Source organism: Sander vitreus, unplaced genomic scaffold, assembly GCF_031162955.1.
Source record: "Sander vitreus isolate 19-12246 unplaced genomic scaffold, sanVit1 ctg318_0, whole genome shotgun sequence".
In the NCBI taxonomy this organism is placed as follows: Eukaryota; Metazoa; Chordata; class Actinopteri; order Perciformes; family Percidae; genus Sander; species Sander vitreus.
The window spans coordinates 32,501-57,654 of record NW_027595465.1 but is presented as its reverse complement, the minus strand read 5'-3'; the positions used below and the strand labels follow the sequence as shown (position 1 = coordinate 57,654).

Sequence of the window (25,154 nt, the reverse complement as noted above, 5' to 3'; positions counted from 1 at the left end):
GTGAGATTAGGAGACATCTAGAGACAATTATACCATGGTCTGGTGAATACTCGACTCTGATTGGCTGCAGGGTGACATTAGACATTAATGATGTTAGAGACATCTAGAGACATAGTGTGAGAGGTACCTTTGAGGGGTAGGGTTACAACAGAACTGGTATGTAAACGTGAGCGTTACCTTTGAGGGCGAGGACTCAGCGGGAGCCGACTCTGGACGTCTGCGAGGAGGAACAGGAGGAGGAACCTGAACGTCCTCAGAAGTCCGACTGAAACTCACCATGGAGGAGACCGAGGACGACCCTGAGACCAGAGAGACAACCGTTAAACCCCCAGGAAGTAGAACACAAGACTCTAACCATGAGACCAGAGAGACAACCATTAGACCCACAGGAACACAAGACTCTAACCCTGAGACCAGAGAGACAGCCGTTAGACCCACATGGACACAAGACTCTAACCATGAGACCAGAGAGACAACCATTAGACTCACAGGGACACAAGATTCTAACCATGAGACCAGAGAGACAACCCACAGGGACACAAGACTCTAACCCTGAGACCAGAGAGACAACCATTAGACCCACAGGGACACAAGACTCTAACCATGAGACCAGAGAGACAACCCACAGGGACACAAGACTCTAACCCTGAGACCAGAGAGACAATCGTTAGACCCACAGGGACACAAGACTCTAACCATGAGACCAGAGAGACAACCATTAGACCCACAGGGACACAAGACTCTAACCCTGAGACCAGAGAGACAACCATTAGACCCACAGGGACACAAGACTCTAACCCTGAGACCAGAGACAATAACAAAAGCCCTATTCACACAGGATCATCTAGGGACCTCGTGTGATTTAGTAAAGACCCCCACACAGCTGAGTTTCGTGTGGCACATTTGCACGGGATAAGCGAAGCCTGCATTTACTCAAAGAGAGCGTGTCGACTGTGGGACGGTTTAGGGGTTAGGGTTACCGCACAGAACTAATATTATCACAGGACCTCGGTGTTCGGCGAAATATGGTAGGACGTTTGCGGGGGAATTTTTACTTTACAAGCTATAGACATGGCTGATTCACACGGGGATTAGGATCACAGACAACCTCAAGGGTCAAGGTATCTTTATTATCCCAGAACGGGACGTTACTAGAGGTCACCAGGTAATGCTAGTCCCGTGCAAATAGGGCTAAAGAGGTCCCAGGTGACATCATCCTACCTGTAGCTGATTGGTTCTGTACAACAAAACACACAGTGAGCTGTCAGCTGATGGTTTCCTTGGAGACAGACTGTTACTATGGAGACAGTGTGGGCAGGTGATTCTTGTTCTGACAGGTGTGAGGTAGAGATGCACCAATCAGATCTACCGGATCAATATCAGCTGTGATACTTAAGTATTACCAGAGGAACTGAGATTTAGAAATGTCCCCACGTCTGTGTTTAGTGCGGCACATTCACGGGGGATAAGCCAAGTCTGTCTTTTACTCAGATTTACTGACATTAACCCCCACATATGATGGAAAAACTTTTATTTATAATCGCCAACGCTACCAATACATTTCGACTACATGTTTTGAGGAAGTTCCCTGTAACTGAAAAATCGACTGAAATAACCAAATGCACAGGTGAAAAATGTATGTGGGAATGTTCTTGTTTGTTTTTGCAGTGGCATTTCACACGGGCTTAAGATCACAGACGACCTCCGTACATATTTCAGATACAGCTACAGGTCCCCAGGTCATGCGAGGCCTGTGTGAACAGGGCTTCAGCTGATCCGATCACGGCTCGTATTTATAAAACAGTGTGCAGGATCCACACTTAAAGTGTCTGAGCACAAATGCAAAAAACATCTGTCTCCTTAATGTGTGCCTGTGGATCCGGCTCTTAACTCGCCCTCCACACATTCAGCCATCAGCGGTCAATGCATGCATGTTTTAATGTAGAGAAATGAGCTGATCAATGGGAATGTAATAGTGACACAGCACTAAGTTGAGTTGGCTGATATCTTTTACATTTGAAACGTGCGAGCACTAATAACACGACGAAGTGGATCTATAAGTTACTTGTCATATGAAGTGAAATTAAATGTGAGAGAGGAATCGTCAGTTCACCACCTCACTATCTGCGTCTCTAAAACGTTCATACGCAGGTACACATCCTCCCGTTATGTTGGTTTTTATAGATCAGCTTTTGCGTAGTGAAAGTGGCGCCTCTGTCAGGCCCAGTGTGTGCGTACACAACGGTTATATATGAGACTGTGGTGTTGGTCATGTTATTAATACGTTTAACCGGTTCTCTGCAGGAGGTGAGTGTGGTTCCAGGTGAGGGTTGGCCTCCCCCAGGGCTATATCACCAATCTGTTTGTGATTTAGAGTTTACATTCACTTCATCGCATCGTTGTCACGAAAACAAAGTCTGGGGTTGTGTCGCTATTTTGAGATGATCAGTAAATGCTGAAAACATGATCCCTCCAGTTAGACACAGTGAGTTTACAACAGAGACAGACAGACAGACAGACAGGTGAGAGACAGACAGGTGAGAGGCAGACATGTGCGAGACCGACAGGTGAGAGACCGACAGGTGAGAGACAGACAGGTGAGAGGCAGACAGGTGAGAGAGAGACAGACAGGTCAGACAGACAGGTGAGACAGCCAGGTGAGAGGCAGACAGGTGACAGAGAGACAGGTGAGAGACAGACAGGTGAGAGACAGACAGGTGAGAGACAGACAGGTCGGACAGACAGGAGAGAGGCAGACAGGTGAGACAGCCAGGTGAGAGACAGACAGGTGAGAGAGACAGACAGGTGAGAGAGACAGACAGGTGAGAGACAGGTACGGAGAGTCACGAGGGTCATACTAACGTGGACCGTGAGGAACAGAGAAGATACTTTCGCAGGCTGCAGGGAGAGGAGAAAACACTGTGAGAGGAGGAAGCTAGCTGTCTCCAGGCTTTATGCTAAGCTAACGTGTTCCTTTAGTAGGGAACTGGTGTTATAAAGAAGGCAGCTGTCTCAGATGGAGGTTCGTGCAGGTTAGTCTGAATGATCAGCAGAGTCTGACCACATTTAATCTCAGTTCATGATGATTATTGATTAGAAAGTCTTGATATTGTTTTGGGGACAATGACATGGCTGATAGCTAGCTTGTCTTGTTAAACAGTCACATTATATTTACTAGTCCGTCTAGTCAGTCCTGTGGTTATGGAAGGGGCTAATGTCAGCCCTGTGGTTGGTGAGAGGGGCTAATGTCAGCCCTGTGGTTGGTGGGAGGAGCTACTGTCAGCCCTGTGGTTGGTGGGAGGGGCTACTGTCAGCCCTGTGGTTGGTGGGCAGGGCTTACTGGAGTGGAAGGGGCTGCTGGGAGCCTGCGGCGAGTCGAACACGCTGCCTACGTCCGTGGAGCTGGAGGCGGCGGAGGCCGGGGGCGGAGTCAGCGGGGTGCGGGGGGAGTTGGGGGCGGAGACAGCCCCCCCCTCCGCCTCGCTGTCCGGGATGCGGCTGTAGCTGATCTTCCTGGGCTCGTTCTGCAGCGGCGTTGGGTGGCGCATGGTCCCGGGCCTCGCCGAGGTCGGACGGATCCCCGGAGACTTCAGAGGACACGTGTACCTCTTCACCTGGACACAGCAGGGGGGACATTCAGGATCTGGATCTGACTCATGATGGACAAAACTACAGATGTCCTGACACCGACACCAGTATCCAAAAAGCCTCCAATGCTGCCTAACATGCTGGTACTGTTATCGGCGAGTACTGTTATCGGCGAGTACTGTTATCTGCGAGTACTGTTATCTGCGAGTACTGGTATCGGCGAGTGCTGGGGTTTATGCGAGTACTGGTATCTGCGAGTACTGGTATCGACGAGTACTGGTATCTGCGAGTACTGGTATCGGCGAGTACTGGTATCGGCGAGTACTGGTATCTGCGAGTGCTGGTATCTGCGAGTACTGGTATCTGTGAGTACTGGTATCGGTGATTACTGGGGTTTATGCAGCGATCTGATACGTAATTTAACCCTGAAGAAAATCTGCTCTGAAGTCATTCATTTGTTGTTTTTCCGTTAAGACTCGGAAAGAAAGATGAAAGAAAGATGAAAGAAAGATGAAAGAAAGCTCTGTGGCGTTTATGGTCCGTTTGTTCATGTTTCACAAAGAGTGAAATCATATCACATCCATACAGGGATGGGAGTATCACCCTAACCCTGTAAAAACACAATCAAATATAAGTATTTCTGAACGTGCTGGTATCAGATTCTGGTATTCTAAGTCCTGCTGTACGTAGGAAGACTACCTCAGACTTCTTTTAACCACATGTTCCTTTAGCCGTTATTTGGGGAAAACGTCCATGCCGTGAGCGCTCAGGGGTTTGTGTTTCCATGGCGATACTTACGAATCGAGGTAAGGACCGGGCGTTTCGAGGTTCGATCTCCAGAGATTTGTTGAACAGATGATCAGCAAAGTCTTTCTCTGACATGTCCTCCATCGGGTTCAGGTTCTCAAAGAACTTCTGCTCCAGAAACAGAAAGACACGTCAGACAGACAGGCAGGCAGGCAGGCAGGCAGGCAGGCAGGCAGGCAGGCAGGCAGACAGACAGACAGACAGACAGACAGACAGACAGACAGAGAGACAGAGAGACAGACAGACAGACAGGCAGGCAGACAGGCAGGCAGACAGAGAGACAGACAGACAGACAGGCAGGCAGGCAGGCAGACTGACTGACCCGTATGTCTGCCTCCACCCTGAGGCAGTAGGGCTGGTTCTGGTACTGTTGGATCTCTCCTGTGATCTCGGCTACTTTCCTCCTCTTGCTGAAGTTGATCAGATCTTTACCGTGTCGGCGCAGGAAGTCGGGGTTCCCCTCCTCCGTCTTCAGGATGTTGGTCAGGTAGATTCCTGAGACAAAGAGACTATTTAACCTCTGACCTTCATGTGTATGTTAATGTAACCTCTGACCCCCTAATGTTAAACCCTCTATAACCAGACAGGTGGGTGTGTGTCGGAGCATACCAAAGGAGGGAACACAGGGGGGATTGATGGAGCTATAACCAGACAGGTGGGTGTGTGTTGGAGCGTACCAAAGAAGGGAACATGGGGGGATTGATGGAGCTATAACCAGACAGGTGGGTGTGTGTCGGAGCATACCAAAGAAGGGAACACAGGGGGGATTGATGGAGCGCAGCTTGGCTAAATACTTCTTGTAGTGATCTTCACTCAGCTCATGAGCTTCTTCCAGGATCTTTCTCTGCCGACTCGGGATTTGCTGGAAACCAAAAACATCATCAACATTTAATTTGTCTCTACGTATGAACAAGCTGCTCCCGTGATCCTCAGGAACCAGAAGCTTCAGAGTTTCAGTGTGTTACCTCGAAGGTGTGGTCCAGTCTGTAGACTGGAGACGAGTTCATGGCGCTGACCACCTCCAGAACGCCGTTAAAGTTGTTAAGTTCCTGAAAAACCTGCAGGATCTCGATGATCCGAGACACCACGGAAACTCGTTCTTCCAGGTTCTCGGTTTCTACGATACACCTGAGAGACAAACACAGACACACAGGTTAGAGAGGACAACCAATCATCTGTTTCTACGATACACCTGAGAGACAGACACAGGTTAGAGAGGACAACCAATCATCTGTTTCTACGATACACCTGAGAGACAGACACAGGTTAGAGAGGACAACCAATCATCTGTTTCTACGATACACCTGAGAGACAGACACACAGGTTAGAGAGGACAACCAATCATCTGTTTCTATGATACACCTGAGAGACAGACACAGGTTAGCGAGGACAACCAATCATCTGTTTCTACGATACACCTGAGAGACAGACACAGGTTAGAGAGGACAACCAATCATCTGTTTCTATGATACACCTGAGAGACAGACACACAGGTTAGCGAGGACAACCAATCATCTGTTTCTACGATACACCTGAGAGACAGACACAGGTTAGAGAGGACAACCAATCATCTGTTTCTACGATACACCTGAGAGACAGACACAGGTTAGAGAGGACAACCAATCATCTGTTTCTACGATACACCTGAGAGACAGACGCACAGGTTAGAGAGGACAACCAATCATCTGTTTCTACGATACACCTGAGAGACAGACACAGGTTAGAGAGGACAACCAATCATCTGTTTCTACGATACACCTGAGAGACAGACACAGGTTAGAGAGGACAACCAATCATCTGTTTCTACGATACACCTGACAGACAGACACAGGTTAGAGAGGACAACCAATCATCTGTTTCTACGATACACCTGAGAGACAGACACAGGTTAGAGAGGACAACCAATCATCTATTTCTACAATACACCTGAGAGACAGACACAGGTTAGAGAGGACAACCAATCATCTGTTTCTACGATACACCTGAGAGACAGACACAGGTTAGAGTTAGAAGATTCCCGACAGCTGACTCCCATATGTTTTGTTCTGAACACATTTTTGTAATATTTATTGTGCAACCAGGTCTGGTGTTTGAAAGGTTTCCCCTGACCTCTTGGTTTTGGGTTGATAGTAGTTTAATTTTGGCTGTGACCAGGTAATCTTGCAGGTTTTGTATTCTCCGGTAAACTGCAATAATCCTGTGGTAATAGTTGGGTTTCTCTTGTAAAATTAATAAAATTATGTTTCAATAGTCTGACCAGCTTCACCGTTGATGAAGAATATGTGATAATAAAAGGCAGAAGACCCCGTCTGGGTTTAGTCTGTTGAGATGTTTTAAAGCCCTGTCTAAGAAAGGACCGAGAGCAGCCTCTAGTGGTCAGACCGGAGAATACCACGTTTACAGCCTGCTAGAAGTCTGTCTGTTGAGTGCAGATTCTGTGAAATCTAAACAGCTGTGATTTAACAAGTCCAGCATACGTGTACTTAGGGTGGTAACTTGTTTTAAAGAGCAGAGGGTTGGAGAGGAGGCAGACACGGCTCAGGTAACAGATCATCTGCTTCTAGGATTACACCGCAGGCTCCATCTCCAGCGCTACGTTTTGGTTTTTAAGCATTTAAGGCAGCGTGGAGACTCCTCCCACTGCTGGTAGTTACCATGGTAACGTTAGTAGCTTTAGTCTCAGAGAACGAGTGACCAATAAGACCCAATAAGGAGGAAAAACGTTGGCGTCATTGTCGGTGTTGCCAAAGGTCTATGTTTGGAGCCGTTGAGACTGCAACACAACCCCACACCACAGCAGGGGGAATGAGAGGGGGTAACACCAGAGCAGGGGGAATGAGAGGGGAGAACACCAGAGCAGGGGGGATGAGAGGGGGAACACCAGAGCAGGGGGGAATGAGAGGGGAGAACACCAGAGCAGGGGGGATGAGAGGGGTAAACACCAGAGCAGGGGGGATGAGAGGGGGAACACCAGAGCAGGGGGAATGAGAGGGGGAACACCAGAGCAGGGGGAATGAGAGGGGGAACACCAGAGCAGGGGGAATGAGAGGGGAGAACACCAGAGCAGGGGGAATGAGAGGGGAGAACACCAGAGCAGGGGGAATGAGAGGGGGTAACACCAGAGCAGGGGGAATGAGAGGGGGGAACGTAGCTGAAGATATTCCTTTTTACACCAAAACATAGTGGTGGAGATGTAGCCTGAGAGAAACACAGAGTGCTGTCAGAGTGCTGTCTTACTTCTCAAGCCACAGCGTGAGGTTGGTGGTGTGTCGGATCATTCTCAGCAGGTTGGGAGAGTGAATCTCTTTATCCTCTTTGGTCCAGACGCTGCCGACCAGCTCCGAAGGCTGCACCGCCCTGAATACAGACACGAAGATATAAAATAATATTATATATTATATTAGGCTGTATAATATTATATATTATATAAGGCTGTATAATATAATATATTATACTATATAAGGCTGTATAATATTATATAAGGCTGTATAATATTATATATTATACTATATAAGGCTGTATAATATTATATAAGGCTGTATAATATAATATATTATACTATATAAGGCTGTATAATATAATATAAGGCATTATATTATACAGCCTTATATAATATATTATATTACATAAGGCTGTATAATATAATAGTATATTATATAAGGCTGTATAAATAAAGTTTGGAAGGCTACCTGTAGAAGTCGGACTCTAGCAGCGTGAGCTGGCGGCCGACCTCGATGGGGTGCAGCGTCATCAGGTCGAAGGCCTCGCTGCCTCCTGGTTTGCAGATGTGCCACTCGAAGGGAGGCGGAGCGTTCTGGAAGGTGATGCTGTGGCTCGCCACGCTCACCTGAACCTGCTTCTTCCTCTGGATGATCTTAGTGATCGACTCTACCCACTTCCTCATCGCTTTACCTGAGACACATCACAGCATGACCTCATTCATAACAGCATGTATGACATCATCTATGACATCATGTCTGTCTGTCAGCATTCAGAGGTTCTCAGAGCTGCGGATCAACAGACCCTAAAGCTCTGGGTACAGCGTAACGTATACGGACCACTGGCAGAGCGGAAGAACCGCCGCATGGATCTTTTTAACCATCTACACCTGCAGCGCCACAAGGCGTAGGATTTAACATGATGATATAAAGCTCTGATTGGTTGGTTGATTCCTCTGATCTATAACATGATGGATATAAAGCTCTGATTGGTTGGTTCCTCTGATCTAATGGCGTTTTTCCATTACATGGTACCTGCTCGACTCGTCTCGACTCTACTCGCCTCGACTCGACACACTGTGCGTCCGTTTTCCATTGCAGATTTTAGTACTGCCTCAGCGTGGCTGGTCGTCATAGCGGCGCCGCAGTAAACTGCCGTGACCTAACGCGACACACAGAACGTGGGAAGGTGTGTTGTTGTTGCCAGAAGACACATTTAGTTTCAAATGAAGCTGGAGGCAGCAGAAATAAACACAGCTGGCTAAACTATTTTAAAAAGGTGGGTTTGTTCAGGACACCCCCCTCTGTTGCTTTCACGTCACCTTTTGGTATCGGCTCAACTCGCTGGGAACCTCGACTGAGGTGGTACTACATAAAGTACCTGTTAGCAGGTACCAGGGACTTTTTTTCGTAATGGAAAACCAAAAACGGCGAGTAGAGTCGAGGCGAGTCGAGCAGGTACCACGTAATGGAAAAGCGCCATATAACATGATGGCTATAAAGCACTGAGCTCTGATTGGTCGGTACCTCTGACGGAGGCGATGAACTCCTCGAGGCGTCTCAGCAGGTGACCGTCTCTCTCAAAGTCGTAGAAGTGATGCTCCACCCAGTGACGACACACGTTCAGCACTCTGCAGGACAACACAGGTCACATGATCAGCTACAGCTGAAGGTTGAAATCACACTGAGGTTGTTACGTCATCAGTCCCATGTAGAGTTGTTTTGATACAGACACCAGTTTCAGTAAATCCTCCAATACTGCCTAAAACTCTGGTATCGGTATCAGCGGGTATGTGAGTCTGCACTGATCTGATTAGAGCTGTAACGATCAGTAGTACTACACTAGTATATTAGTAGTGTGAGTATAATAATGAGTCATATATCAGCAGTGAGTATAATAATGAGTCATATATTAGTAGTGAGTATAATAATGAGTCATATATCAGTAGTGTGTGTATAATAATGAGTCCTATATCAGTAGTGTGAGTATAATAATGAGTCATATATATCAGTAGTGAGTATAATAATGAGTCATATATATCAGTAGTGAGTATAATAATGAGTCATATATTAGTAGTGTGTGTATAATAATGAGTCATATATCAGTAGTGTGAGTATAATAATGAGTCATATATCAGTAGTGAGTATAATAATGAGTCATATATCAGTAGTGAGTATAATAATGAGTCATATATCAGTAGTGTGTGTATAATAATGAGTCATATATCAGTAGTGAGTATAATAATGAGTCATATATCAGTAGTGAGTATAATAATGAGTCATATATCAGTAGTGTGAGTATAATAATGAGTCATATATTAGTAGTGTGAGTATAATAATGAGTCATATATCAGTAGTGTGTGTATAATAATGAGTCATATATCAGTAGTGTGTGTATAATAATGAGTCATATATCAGTAGTGAATATAATAATGAGTCATATATATCAGTAGTGTGAGTAAAATAATGAGTCATAATGAGTCATATATCAGCAGTGTGAGTATAATGAGTCATATATCAGCAGTGTGTATAATAATGAGTCATATATTAGTAGTGAGTATAATAATGAGTCATATATTAGTAGTGAGTATAATAATGAGTCATATATCAGTAGTGAGTATAATAATGAGTCATATATCAGTAGTGTGAGTATAATAATGAGTCATATATCAGCAGTGAGTATAATAATGAGTCATATATCAGCAGTGTGTATAATAATGAGTCATATATTAGTAGTGAGTATAATAATGAGTCATATATTAGTAGTGAGTATAATAATGAGTCATATATCAGTAGTGAGTATAATAATGAGTCATATTTCAGTAGTGTGTGTATAATAATGAGTCATATATTAGTAGTGTGAGTATAATAATGAGTCATATATTAGTAGTGTGAGTATAATAATGAGTCATATATTAGTAGTGTGTGTATAATAATGAGTCATATATCAGTAGTGAATATAATAATGAGTCATATATCAGTAGTGAGTATAATGAGTCATATATCAGCAGTGAGTATAATAATGAGTCATATATCAGTAGTGAGTATAATGAGTCATATATCAGCAGTGAGTATAATAATGAGTCATATATCAGCAGTGAGTATAATAATGAGTCATATATCAGTAGTGAGTATAATGAGTCATATATCAGCAGTGAGTATAATAATGAGTCATATATCAGCAGTGTGTATCTGAGTATAATAGTAGTATAATAGTAGTATAATACAGTAGTATAATACAGATAATTATGATTACCGGAGCTGGACTGGCTGGACGAACTCTTTGCGGAAGCGTTTGAGTTCTGCGCTGATCGGCTGCTCTCCTCCCTCCATCTGATCAGCCTCGCTGGGCCGCGGCTCCGGGATCTCAAACCTACAGCCAATCACAGACACTATCAAATCAGCCAATCACAGACACTATCACATCAGCCAATCACAGACACTATCACATCAGCCAATCACAAACCTCAGATCAGACTTTTAACTAACAGAAATCAGCAGGAAACCTCCCAGCTGATCCCTCACATTAAGACAATTATGATGATGTCATCAACCCAACCCTCAGACACACTGAGACCATCAGACTGAGACCCTCAGACACACTGAGACCATCAGACTGAGACCACCAGACACACTGAGACCATCAGACTGAGACCACCATACTGAGACCACCAGACTGAGACCACCACACTGAGACCACCAGACTGAGACCACCAGACTTACTGAGACCACCAGACGCACTGAGACCATCAGACACACTGAGACCACCAGACACACTGAGACCATCAGACACACTGAGACCACCAGACTGAGACCATCAGACACACTGAAACCACCAGACTGAGACCACCAGACTGAGACCACCAGACTTACTGAGACCATCAGACACACTGAGACCACCAGACTGAGACCATCAGACACACTGAGACCACCAGACACACTGAGACCATCAGACACACTGAGACCATCAGACACACTGAGACCATCAGACACACTGAAACCACCAGACTGAGACCATCAGACACACTGAGACCATCAGACACACTGAGACCACCAGACACACTGAGACCACCAGACACACTGAGACCATCAGACACACTGAGACCACCAGACACACTGAGACCACCAGACACACTGAGACCACCAGACACACTGAGACCACCAGACTGAGACCATCAGACACACTGAAACCACCAGACTGAGACCATCAGACACACTGAGACCATCAGTCAAACTGAGACCACCAGACTGAGACCACCAGACTGAAACCACCAGACACACTTATCCAACCGTAGAAACAGGTTTCTGCCTCCTGGTTTCTCTTCTGACTGCTGAAACCATCAGACATTCGCCAGATGGAGAAGGGCTTCTAGAGTTTCTGCTCAAGCATCTCGCTTTCTTTGTTCTTTTATGTGAAAGTCTTTGTGTTGCTTTAACAGAGATTCTGAATCACAGGGGCAATATTCCTGCTGAAGTGAAATACAGAATACCTTCTTTGGAGGTTTAAATTAGGGGGACATCCTGATGGTTTGTTAGTTTATTTAGGATCCTATTCTTCCTGAGGACCTTAAATCTCTCTTGGAAATGAGGCAGTGCAATAATAAACACACATAACAATATCATAAACAATAAAAAATAAACTAAACATGCACTCATCATTTCATGACACAACTCATCTAAAATAACAAAATACACACACATAAGACAAGGACAGACACACAGACAGCTCCACCAGTGCAGTCATCGGGCATTCCTTACATTTAGCTTGAACACATTTTAAGACTCACCTCTCCATGAGCAGGTCCAGCAGCTCTTGAGGTTTACAGAACGACCGGTACGTCGTCAGAAAGGTTCGCACAAAGTTTGGGTCTGAAAACACAGAAACAGCTGATTAATTAACAGGAAACAACTGATGAATTAATACAGAAACAGCTGATGAATTAACAGGACACAGCTGATGAATTAACACAGAAACAGCTGATGAATTAACAGCAAACAGCTGATGAATTAACAGGAAACAGCTGATTAATTAACAGGAAACAGCTGATTAATTAACAGCAAACAGCTGATGAATTAACAGGAAACAGCTGATGAATTAACAGGAAACAGCTGATTAATTAACAGGAAACAGCTGCTGAATGAACACTCAGTGCAACAGAGGGTTAACCCAACATGGACAGGATCAGAAGAGTCTAACCCATTCACCAGGACAGTGAATTGCTCTAGTAATCATTAATGGCTTAATCCTGCAATAACGCTGTTGAATATCTTGATAATGATGTAACTGAACGATAAATAAACAGATATTAAAATGTACTTAGTTATACAACAAACTGCTGTTGAGTTTAAAACTAATGAAAGGACATCAGTTCCAACTTTCTTGACTCACGCTCTCCCTCACAGCTGTTGGCTGGCTCTGACTCATGAAAAAAAACACGAGTAAAATAAAAGACTGCATTAACTCCTTAAATATAGGTAAACCACATAGGCCTAAGATATTGCAATATAAGCCTGTATATTACTATTAGGACTATAGCATACGTCAAGGATGTATAAATCAAATAAATCTCAGCTGGAGTCTGATTTGACACAGTTGACTGCATCAGTGATCTCTTTCCATTCCCCATTCTTTCTACAGCCTTTAATAACAGTTCTCAGGCTGCCAAACAGTTCACACGTTAGTGCAAATGAACCTGAGATATCAGGGTTTCAATCTCCACCTCTGAAAAGAGCCGCTTCTCAGCCGGATTACGTCTCGCCATGTCGTAAATTGTAGGGGCGAGGCCTCAGAACTGAGAAGATATAGGGGCGTGATATTTAAATTACAATGGTTTCCAGCTGCTGCATTTATCAATGTACGACCATTCTTACGCTCTGATTGGTGTGATACCAACGCTTCATGAATCACACGTAAAGCCTGTCGTAAGAGGATTTCTGCGCTCATATACGATTGACTGATAAATGAGGGTCACTATATTTGTGCAAATAAACTGAACTAAATGTTTCTACTCCTACACGTCTGGACACGGGAGGACGTTTACCGTAAAACCTACACACTTTTTAAAAACTAATAAAAATAAAATGAACAAAAATTCAATTCAGTTTGAGTTTTTTAGTGATAATAAATCCCTACAGAAAGGAGGAGTCAGCGTGAATGTCCGTCAGCTCTCATGGAGACGCTGAACCACAGAAGAGAAATATGAAACTGATGTAATGTAGTTCCCTTGGTCGGCCACTAGGCCTCGCTGTTGTCAAGTCTATTACAGGAGAGATATTCCCCCATATTCAAGGATCATTTAACTTTACTTCATATTTTAATTAATACTTTATGTTTCTAATCTATTCTTTCAGAAAGCTGTATTTAATTTATTTAATTTAGCTTGGCAAAAATCTTTATTTTAACACTATGTATTATTTCCAACGTTGTATTAGTTTGTGTTGTAGATTTACTTCTAACTGAAACTGTATTTCCCTCAATAAAGACGATGAAGGCAGAGTTCACTGTGAGACGATAAAAGTGATAAAGGTCTCAGCTGTAACCCTGAACCGCCCAGTGGGTTAGGGTACTAACCCCACACATCACTAACCCAGAGTCCAGAGGTTAGGGTACTAACCCCACAACCCCACACATCACTAACACTAACCCAGAGTCCAGAGCAGTGTGAGAGGCACAGGACATGAGTTACAGCTATAGAGTAAAGATTCTCTGTTATAAACATAAAACCAAGAACCTGTCCAGGCTCAGCAGAGAGCAGCTACACATAAAACAGGACGCAGTGCAGACATGATGAGAACCAGACCTCTACAGGAAGGACATTCCAGTTACTGCACCTCGCTGCATTCCTCACACCTGTCTCCCCATTCTCTCTGCTGATTCCTCACACCTGTCTCCCCATTCTCTCTGCTGATTCCTCACACCTGTCTCCCCATTCTCTCTGCTGATTCCTCACACCTGTCTCCCCATTCTCTCTGCTGATTCCTCACACCTGTCTCCCCATTCTCTCTGCTGATTCCTCACATCTGCATCCACTTTTCTCTTCATAAAAGCTCAGTGTTTTCAGATCAGCAGCTTATAAAAACTTAAGTTCTGGGTTCTTTACATTCAAACAATACAAGTCAACAGAGAGCAAAAACGTTTTACCCTTCGGTGGGCGTGACTTTCAGAGTATGACGCGATGCGCTCTGTCTCTATGTGGAAGGTTAGTGTTAATGTAAAAGTGTCCCGTCTTACCTGTGTACTTTTGCTGGTTTATAAATCACTAAACGGTTTAGGGCCAAAATACATTTCTGATCTGCTACTACACCATGACCCACCCAGACCTCTCAGGTGGTCTGGGACAGGTCTGCTTGTTGTCCCCAGAGTCAGAACTAAACAGGGGGAAGCAGCGTTTAGTTTTTATGCTCCACATATCTGGAACAAACTCCCAGAAAACTGCAGGTCTGCTGCAACTCTCAGTTCTTTTAAATCAAGGCTGAAGACCTATCTTTTTGATGTTGCCTTTCTTTAAATAAGCTTTGTTGACACTGTATAACAATCTATATAAACATATAAAGAGAAATTCCTATAACAAATAATAGAATTGAATTTATGATTATTCCGGTGACATTCTTTTGCAGAAACGGACATATCTCTGATTATTTCTCTGATGCAGACATGACAGTAGTTGACAGAAGAGACAGACGCTGGGCTGGTCAAAAAGTTAGTCGAAGTAACTAACTAATTTAGGCAGAAGGCCTAAAAAGAAAAATGGAGTCCAGGAAAGTTATTTTATCTGCTTTTATATATTTAACTGTTTTACCTGCTCTTCAATGTTTAATTTCTTATACTGCACTGTAACTTTTTTTTCTCTCGTATTTTATCTGTTTTTTAATTTTTAATCTGTTTTCATGTAAATCACTTTGAATTGCCCTGTTGCTGAAATGTGCTCTACAAATAAAGCTGCCTGGCCCTGCCTTGTGTACATGTGGAAGGTTAGTGTAAAAGCGTCCCGTCTTACCTGCGTACATGTGGAAGGTGAGTCTCTCGATCAGCTTCAGCACTGTCCCGGCCTTGACGATGGGGATCCCGGACTTGGATTGGACGCTGTCCTCGAACACAACGTTCTGCTCGGAGTCGGGCTGGGCAAAGCGGTACAGCTCGGCGCCGGGCAGCATCACCGTCTGCTCCTTGTCCTCCTGCAGCATGGCCGAGTCCAGCATGCGCTCCAGTGTGCTGCGGTACTGGAGCGAAATCAGCGCCGCCATCCAGCCGCTCTTCTCCTCGGCAGACTTGGCGGCGAACACCACGCTGTTGCCGTCCTTCAGGATAATCTCAAAGGCGTGGCGGTACTCGCCCTCCTTGTCATCTTTGTCGTTGATCTGGACTTTGCGCATGAAGAACTTCTCTTTGAGGCGGTACTCGGCGGCCGAGCCAGCGCCCGGCAGCCGCGGTGGCCCGTGGTTGGACTTGCAGCAGATCATCAGGCCGTCGAACAGGAAGATGTGGCGCTCGTGTTTGGCGCCGACGCGCGTCAGCGTGCCCTCCATTATGAACTCATTGCAGCACTGGCCGATGTCCTTCCCCTCCCAGCCGTCGATGTTCTTCTGGATCTCGTTCATCTTCCTGATGGCCAGGTGCTTCCCCTTCATCTGGTGGCTGTAGAAACGGCACGCCGACTCGCTGCACACCACAGAAGAAGAACAAGAGGGAGTCAGAACAATCACAGATCAAGTCAGAAGAAGAGTTAATCAGTCAGTGTGCTGTGTCGTGTTGTCTTTCTTTCTTGTTTCTTTGTATTTAGGGTTAGGGGTTAAACTCTCATATTACAGCTTAACACTATTTATTTTGAAGAAGTTATAGGAGTTAGCCTGTTAGCATGCATAGCATAAAACAGGTCTGATGCAGTAAAAGCTGACTTCCTGTTGGACTACCGACAACAACACAAAGAGAAACTCCAGTGTGTGAGAAGAGGACGGTGTGTTCCTCAGCAGCAGCTAATCAGTTTACAGCTAAACCCCTCAGCTATGTTAACACCTCAGAAACTAACCGGATAGAAAGGCCAGTCCTATTCACATATACGCAGCAGAAGGGTCAGAGCCACAGACATTAGTTATGTGTACTGTTACCATGGTAGCAGAATAACTTGTGTATAAACCGAGTCGCGGCGAGTTACGAAACAAACGAGCAGCGCAGAAGTAACGCTACGAGGCAGAGAGCCAGCCATGAAATTCGTCAAAGTTGAAAACTTCATGCTTCATCTCCAGACCAGTGACAGCTTTGTTCGGCTTGTTTCCTGTGAGCGATGTGGCGAGTGGCTAAGCTGGCTGGTTCCTCCGTGTTTTCATAGTTTTCGTGGTTACATGGTGATCGCTTACAGAGAAAGAGACGAACAGCGGGCTGGAACGCTGGGGTTCACAGCCAGCTGTATTAAACTGCAACTGGACTACGAATCAACTTTGGAGAAAAGGTAGAGCGGTGAACAGCCGGCCACTTTGTTATAACCCAGGGTAACGGTCCGCTGAGCGGCTGCCGCTGGGTCTAACCCCGAAATCCCACCAGGCACAGATGCACGGCGTTCCGGCTGCGGCGTGGTTTTGTTCTGCCGTCCGCCGTGCGTTATACCACACCGGGAGCATCTCAGAGCGTTTTGCCTACATTATCCCTGGATATTTGTGCTTCTAGTCTACAGAGTTCACTGCTTTTTCCATTCAGTGTAGTTCTGAACGACGCGGATCACAGATTAGTGTCTCCGTTTCAGTTGTTAAATAGTGTAGTGAAGGGATATATGATCTGCACAGGGAGTTTATTTTCAAAAATTGACAGGATGTTCTAGCCCTTCCACTTCCTGCCCGGCCTGTTGAACGACCCGAGGCTCAGCCAGAAACAGACCGGGAAGTGCTACTACCACATGCTAAGTCGTGGTGATTGTCTTGAGAGGCCGTGATTACTGAACGCAGTGCAGACGCTCCGGATGGAATCTAGCGTTTAAACCGCATACACATGATCAGTGGTAAGACGGCAAGGCACTTCTCAGAGCAGAGAGGCAAAGCACGGTGCAGGTAAACGCCATCATTGCTTCTGGAAGCGGCAAAGACAGTATACAAAATGGACACAGCAACGCCATAGACTTCCACAGAGACCAGTGAAGGATATTAGAAGCTCTTTCCCGGTGATGGCTGAGCGTTACTGAGCAGCCTCCAACTGAGCTTGAAGACGTAGATGTGACGTGAGCAACCTGTCTGAAAGTTGGAAGTCTTCTGGTAGCTGTGCCAAGAGAAATCTCAATCATTCCCAATCTAGCAGAGACGGAGAGCGTAGGAGCTGTCCATGAGCGGAGAGGCAGAGACACTTTTGGTAAGTATTCAGATGAATTATTTTGTCATAGTATTTTTAGTATTTATTTATTTGAAAATATAACTCCAGTACGCCATATTAAGTTAATGCATAATATTAAGAAGTTATGTAAAATGATATTCAAGAACTTGTGATATGAATTCATATCCAATAGGTATATGTAAGATAAATGTTACTTCATATGATTTCACTTGCCACATACCGAAGTATTTCCAATCCATCAAAACGTTACTGAAATATTTTGTTCTGATGCTTTCATGGACTCTCTCTGGGCTTCTCCCTTGACTGTATGCCTCCACGCCCCCCCCAGTATACTATACTATACACTATACTATATACTATACTATACAGCTGACAACAACAATCAGCATTTAGTTTTGTACTAATTAAAGGACCATGCCAAACAGTTCACTGGCCTTCACAACAGCCTGAATCTAACTGAACTGTGACGTACATGTCAGGCTCCGTCCCTCTCCCTAATCTCAATCTGCTCGTTTACTCATTAGTCACCACACCGTCACTAATGAGTTAAAAACTCAGTTTAAAAAAGGGAATAAAACCTTCATTGTCCAGGAAAGCGTGGGGTTTCTGTGAGGTTTATTTCACCATTTTTGGCAAGCAAACAGTAAAGGGAAAGAACAATGGCGTCTCTCTTGCCATGGTAAAAACCATAATCCCTTCCCGGTGTCTCCCTGCTAACACAGAGATATAACTTCACCTGGTGGCCCAGGCTGCCCAGTTCCTTCAAAACAAAAGCTCTAACAGACACTCAAAGTCCTAGTCTGGATCAACGGAAGGACATTTCCAGGATAAACTTCCTCTCTCTGTGAGGTGTGTTTCCGTTCTCAAACTCCGTTCTCTTCGATAAACAACAACCTCTTAGCTATGAGCTACACGCTGAAAATATCAAGTTATGAAGAACATGTGGACGGTTCAACAAGACAGACCTGCTTGGTTCTTTCAGGGAATGATTGTAACGATTTATGGAGAATATGTTAGGTAATTTCCTCTCTAACTGGGAGGTTTTGGGACTGATTGGTGGGATTGCTGTGGACCAAGTACACACGGAGATACTCTGGTAAGAGCCAATGAGGTTTAACCATGTATCAGCTAATTTAAATATCTCATATTACTGGATTGTGTCAACAGTTAACTTAATTTAATATTGTACACGGACAAAACCAGGTAAACACACACACACACACACACACACACACACACACAGGTAACTTCATTTAATATTGTATGTGGAGTTTTCTTTAGCGGGGTATAAATGTTCCACCAGAACCAGTTCCTTCCTGAGACTATTTATACTAGAGTCACCGTCGCTGCGTCTGGAGCTTAGCGCCACCCAAGACGACTGTGATTGGTTTAAAGAAATGCAAACAACCCAGAGCGTTTAGTCTCCTTCCCAGAATGCATCTGTGGTGTAGCCAGACTTTACACCACAGCGCTGAGGAAATAGAGCTGGCAGTGGGAGACTAATCTACACCCAACCGTCCGCTCAACCAACCTGCAGCTAAAATACAAAGAGAGAAGAAACTGAAGTCACCTACGTCCTCATATCCACCTGACGATCATCCAGCCATCTGTCCTCTCCTCCTCCTCCTTATTCCTCTCCTCCTTCCTCTCAGTATCGTAGTGTAGAAACTTTAAACTTCATAAAACATGAGCAGCAGAAGTTTTCCTCTCCGAGTTCTTTTCTTTCTGTCAGAGAACAATAAGCTGAGCAGCACCGCCCAGGTACTGACGAAACTTCCTCTGACTCCCCCCTCCCGACCTACAATCTCGCCACCCCCCCACCCCCCGGGCTATTTCTGTCCAGGGGGAAACAGGGAGGATGGGAGGAGTCCACACACTCAGACTGGACTCATGTGCTCAGCTCTTATTGTTTCACTCAGCTGAACTATGTTACATGCACATCTTTTATTTACAATTCCTTTTTTATTCTTTAACATATTATGAAATCATTTCTGTAAATCTAGTTGTTCTCAGTTTTCCAGTCAGATGACAGAACAAAAGATAAAAGGAGCTGGAGATCTAGCTAAAAAGGTCCCTAGACTCAAACTCTGTGGATCCTGAACCCAAGTCGAGTCAACTTTGTGAATCCATCAGCCAGAATATTAAATGGTATTAGTTTTCTTATAATAAACATCACAAAGGTTTATGGTTGGAATCACATGTGCTGCTGGCTTATCCGCTGTTTTTCAGCATGCTTTCTTTTGGAAGGCTGGCTGACAAAAATCTCCACAAACTGCCTTTTTTAATTAAGTTAGCCCGAGCTAAAAGCTAGCAGAAGTGACGCGATGGCTGACGTTTCACTGTCTGTCTGTCTGTCTGTCAGTCAGTCAGTGTTTGTGTGTGTCTGTGTGTCTAGGAGTGTATAGGTGTGTACAGGTGTGTGTAGGATTGTACAGGAGTGTACAGGAGGGTGTAGGAGTGTACAGGTGTGTGTAGGAGTGCACAGGTGTGTAGGAGAGTGTAGGGGTGTGTGTTTGTACAGTAATGTGTGTAGGAGTGTGTGTTTGTGGGAGTGTGTAGGAGTGTGTGTTTGTACAGGTGTGTGTATTAGTGTGTGTTTGTATAGCTGGGTACCTGAGCCTCCTCTTGGCCAGGCTGCGGGAGCAGATCCTCTCCATGCTGCTCTGCAGGTTGAGCAGAGCCGTGATGGCCTGTTTCAGACATTCTTTGTCCTCCTCGTCCTCACTCTTCTCCTCCAGTTGCTGCGGAGGATAACCATCAGAGAGAAAAGAGTCAGACACACCTGAGAGGTGACGCAGAAAACACGACACACAGAAGGCTTGGTGCGGGCATGTGTGCATAACTCTAGAGTCATAGTGAGAGAAACAAAGTGTCTCCCCTGTTCTTTCTGACCACGGTGGGAAATCTGGAGCAGGAGAAGTTAACCCTCTCCTTGTTTTCATGTTTAAGGAGAAGGAGAACCAGGAAGTGAGTCGGGGGAAATGCAATGCTACCACGCCATGGCCGAGCGGACCAATCACAGTTGTTGCCGTCTGCGTCGCCTCTACGTGTAGTTACATTTCTGGAGAGGTGAGTCCGCATCTCCACGTACCTACTTACGTACCAACGGCGTCGATTTAATGCAGAGGCACAAATTGGCCTTAAGGAGTAAATCTCATATGCGTCAGTGAGCCAATCAGCACGCAGCATGCTTCTACCAAGATCTAATAATGTCTATGATGGGCTGTCTAACGTTACACAGAGACAGCTCACCCAGACTGTTTATCTGACAGAGATGGTCCAGAACAGATCCAGGACCAGAACCAGGTGAGACCCAGACCTCAGTCCAGCAGTAGCAGCAGCAGCATGTGAACAGTAATCTCCTCCTCCCCCCAGCCCTGACATAATCTGCACAACATGACTGGAGGTATTTCACAGATTTAACTCAACTGGGCCAAAGAGCTTACAACTCAAAGACTCAGAGCAGGACCAGGTTTACAAGAGACTGGTCTGGTACTGGGAACCAGTCTGATACTGGGACACATGGAGGGCTGGGTTAAACCAGTCTGATACTGGGAATCCGTCTGGTACTGGGACACATGGAGGGCTGGGTTAAACCAGTCTGAGACTGGGAACCAGACTGGTACTGGGACACATGGAGGGCTGGGTTTAACCAGTCTGAGACTGGGAACCAGACTGGTACTGGGACACATGGAGGGCTGGGTTAAACCAGTCTGGTACTGGGACTGATGGAGGGCTGGGTTAAACCAGTGTGGTTCTGGGACACATGGAGGGCTCTGTTACGGTGTGTTACGTTGTATTACAGTGGGTTACAGTGTGTTACAGTGTGTTACGGTGTGTAACGGTGCGTTACGGTGTGCTACGTTGTATTACAGTGTGATAGAGGTGTGTTACGTTGTGTTACAGTGTGTAACGTTGGGTTATGGTGTGTTACGGTGTGTTAGAGGTGTGTTATGTTACATTGTGTTACGTTGAGTTACGGTGTGTTACGGTGTGTTACGTTGAGTTACAGTGTGTTACAGTGTGTTACGGTGAGTAACGTTGGGTTACGTTGGGTTACGGTGCGTTACGGTGCGTTACCGTGTGTTAGTGTGTTACGTTGAGTTACGTTGAGTTACGGTGTGTTACGGTGTGTTACGGTGTATAACGGTGTGTTAGAGGTGTGTTATGTTGTGTTACATTGTGTTACGTTGAGTTACAGTGTGTTACGTTGTGTTACAGTGTGTTACAGTGTGATAGAGGTGTGTCTGGTGTGTCTGGTTCTGGGACACATGGAGGGCTGTGTAACGGTGTGTAACGGTGTGTAACGGTGTGTTACGTTGGGTTACAGTGTGTTACGTTGAGTTACAGTGTGTTACGTTGAGTTACGGTGTGTTAGAGGTGGGTTACGTTGTGTTACAGTGTGTTACGTGTGTTAAATGTGTTACAGTGTGTTACAGTGTGTTAGAGGTATGTTAGAGGTGTGTTATAGTGTGTTAGAGTATGTTAGAGGTGTTTTAGTATGTTACAGTGTGTTACGGTGTGTTACAGTGTGTTACAGTGTGTTACAGTGTGTTACGTTGTGTTACAGTGTGTTACGTTGTGTTACAGTGTGTTACAGTGTGTTACGGTGTGCGTGTTACGTGTGTTACAGTGTGTTAGAGGTGTGTTAGAGGGTGTGTTGTCTCACCTTGAGGATCTCGAAGAGGTGCAGACAGTGGTAAACGGGAGTGAGCAGCAGTCTGGGTAGAACGTACTGAACAGCTTCTTTAAAACCTTCACAGATGGACTGAAGACAGACAGCAGTTTAGCATCATCATCATCTGCAGCAGAGGAACAGGAACAGCTGGGTGGAGCCTACAGGTGTGTGATGTCAGAGAGCAGGGCGGGGCTTACCTGCAAGTGGAAGGCGGCTCCCGGTTTGGACACCTGACTCAGGAAGTGTTCATGGAAACCAGAGCGCAGGGTGTCCTGAGCGTACGTCTCATAGGGGTCAAAGGCCAACTCCTGCCAGTCAATCACACAGCAAACAGAAGCACAGATCGGTCACATAGATACGGAAACATGAGGTTTAACAGTTCAGAAGGTAAAAGACAATAAATCATTAGAATCTAAAAGCTGCAAAGGATCGGGACCGTTTTCACCACCTGCATCAAAGATAAAAAACATCTTTCACTACTCGGAAAAATCTTAAATGGCAGAAAAATCTAGTTGGCAGAATTTAGTGGTTCTTGAGGCAAATATGTAGATTGAGTCTAGATGGATGTCTGTACCAAGTTTCCTTTAAATCGGAGTTATGGCGTAGGAGTTATGACTTTTCAAAGTTGACCTTAAATCACGCCCCCATCAGGCTGAGTGGGGTCATATTTCATAGGCAGCATTTGCACAAAACTTCCAAACATTGGTGAACATTTCATGTTTCTAAGATGAAATCATTGAATCCTCAGAGCACACACACACACACACACACACACACACACACACACACACACACCGACCGACCGACCGACCGACAGGTACCTCCGCCAGGTCCTCGAAGCAGCTCCCCACCAGAGGATGAGGACTTCCTTCATCCGTCATCTCCACCGTGTCCTCGATCAGACCCAACAGCTTCACCGTCACCTCATGGATATCTACGATCCGGCTAAAGATACTGTCCACATCCTGACAAACAGACAGGTGACAGACAGACAGGTTATAGACAGACAGGTTACAGACAGACAGGTCCACATCCTGACAGACAGACAGGTTACTGACATACAGTTTACAGACAGACAGGTCCACATCCTGACACAAAGACAGGTTTCAGACAGACAGGTCCACATCCTGACACACAGACAGGTTACTGACAGACAGGTCCACATCCCGACAGACAGGTTACAGACAGACAGGTCCACATCCTGACACACAGACAGGTTACAGACAGACAGGTCCACATCCTGACAGACAGGTTACAGACAGACAGGTCCACATCCTGACAGACAGGTTACAGATATACAGGTTACAGACAAACAGGTTACTGAGAGACAGGTTACAGACAGACAGGTCCACATCCTGACACACAGACAGGTTACAGACAGACAGGTTACAGACAGACAGGTTACAGACAGACAGGTCCACATCCTGACAGACAGACAGGTTACTAACAGACAGGTTACAGACAGACAGGTCCACATCCTGAAACACAGACAGGTTACTAGACAGACAGGTTACAGACAGACAGGTCCACATCCTGACACACAGACAGGTTACTAACAGACAGGTTACAGACAGACAGGTCCACATCCTGACACACAGACAGGTTACAGACAGACAGGTCCACATCCTGAAACACAGACAGGTTACTGACAGAAAGGCTACTGAGACACAGGTCCACATCCTGACACACAGGTTACAGACAGACAGGTATTATGACTGTGGTCATATTATTTCTTTGGTCTGTTGTGTGTGGCCCCGTTTTTTTTTTCCTCTTGTTCCAGTTTTATATGCAAATAGGTGTGTGCCATAGCCGGGAGTTCATTGGTGGGAAGCTCTCATGCCCAGAGACAGACAGAGAGACAGAGAGTCAGGCAGACAGAGAGACAGACAGAGACAGACAGAGAGACAGAGAGTCAGGCAGACAGAGAGACAGACAGACGGAGAGACAGACAGAGAGAGAGACAGACAGAGACAGAGAGTCAGGCAGACAGAGAAACAGACAGAGACAGGCAGACAGACAGACAGGCAGGCAGTACATACGTGCTGGGAGAAGAGCCTGTGGCTGCAGCTGAAGGGCTCTCTGAACACCTTGATCAGCAGGTTGAGCGTTCTCAGGTACTGACGGCCCTCAGACATCAAGCTCCGCACCAGCTCGTAGTAACTCTGCTCCTCATTGGCTGACGGCTCCTCGTCCATCAGAGGGAAGCCACTGATGTCATCCTCGTCCTGGTGGAACATGTCCATCAGCACCTGAGACACACACAGACAGGTGAGAGAGGGACAGACAGACACACAGACAGGTGAGAGAGAGACAGACAGGTGAGCGATACAGGCAGATAGAAAGACAGAGACAGGTGAGACACACACAGACAAGTGAGAGAGAGACAGACAAACAGACAGATGAGAGAGACAAACATGTGAGAGAGACAGGCAGACAGAGGGACACACAGACAGGTAAGAGAGAGACAAGTAAGAGAGACACCGACAGACAGGTAAGAGAGAGACAGGTGAGACACAGATAGACATTCAAAAGACCCTTTTCTTTTCCC

General features: G+C 45.5%; 1 protein-coding gene across 4 annotated transcripts in view; it reads right to left on the bottom strand.

The window, feature by feature from the left end:
- The window catches only part of sos1 (son of sevenless homolog 1 (Drosophila)), a 32,024-nt gene that overhangs the window by 909 nt on the left and 5,961 nt on the right, over nucleotides 1–25,154 (bottom strand). The window contains exons 5-23 of one of the 4 annotated variants that reach the window (XR_013501157.1): nucleotides 24,646–24,855; nucleotides 23,428–23,571; nucleotides 22,804–22,914; nucleotides 22,598–22,696; nucleotides 20,542–20,669; nucleotides 15,611–16,272; nucleotides 12,401–12,482; nucleotides 10,870–10,986; nucleotides 9,141–9,244; nucleotides 8,085–8,307; nucleotides 7,633–7,752; nucleotides 5,361–5,523; nucleotides 5,140–5,257; nucleotides 4,718–4,890; nucleotides 4,387–4,503; nucleotides 3,341–3,614; nucleotides 2,863–2,898; nucleotides 1,222–1,330; nucleotides 178–299 (exon numbers count right to left, since the gene is read on the bottom strand). Coding sequence is in view for 3 of the 4 variants with exons in the window: in XM_078244860.1 (XP_078100986.1) it covers nucleotides 178–299; nucleotides 2,863–2,898; nucleotides 3,341–3,614; nucleotides 4,387–4,503; nucleotides 4,718–4,890; nucleotides 5,140–5,257; nucleotides 5,361–5,523; nucleotides 7,633–7,752; nucleotides 8,085–8,307; nucleotides 9,141–9,244; nucleotides 10,870–10,986; nucleotides 12,401–12,482; nucleotides 15,611–16,272; nucleotides 20,542–20,669; nucleotides 22,598–22,696; nucleotides 22,804–22,914; nucleotides 23,428–23,571; nucleotides 24,646–24,855 (3,003 nt within the window). In the remaining variant the exon portion in view is untranslated. The remainder of the gene's footprint in view (nucleotides 1–177; nucleotides 300–1,221; nucleotides 1,331–2,862; nucleotides 2,899–3,340; nucleotides 3,615–4,386; nucleotides 4,504–4,717; nucleotides 4,891–5,139; nucleotides 5,258–5,360; nucleotides 5,524–7,632; nucleotides 7,753–8,084; nucleotides 8,308–9,140; nucleotides 9,245–10,869; nucleotides 10,987–12,400; nucleotides 12,483–15,610; nucleotides 16,273–20,541; nucleotides 20,670–22,597; nucleotides 22,697–22,803; nucleotides 22,915–23,427; nucleotides 23,572–24,645; nucleotides 24,856–25,154) is intronic. The other 3 variants (XM_078244860.1, XM_078244862.1, XM_078244861.1) reach the window with 3 other exon arrangements.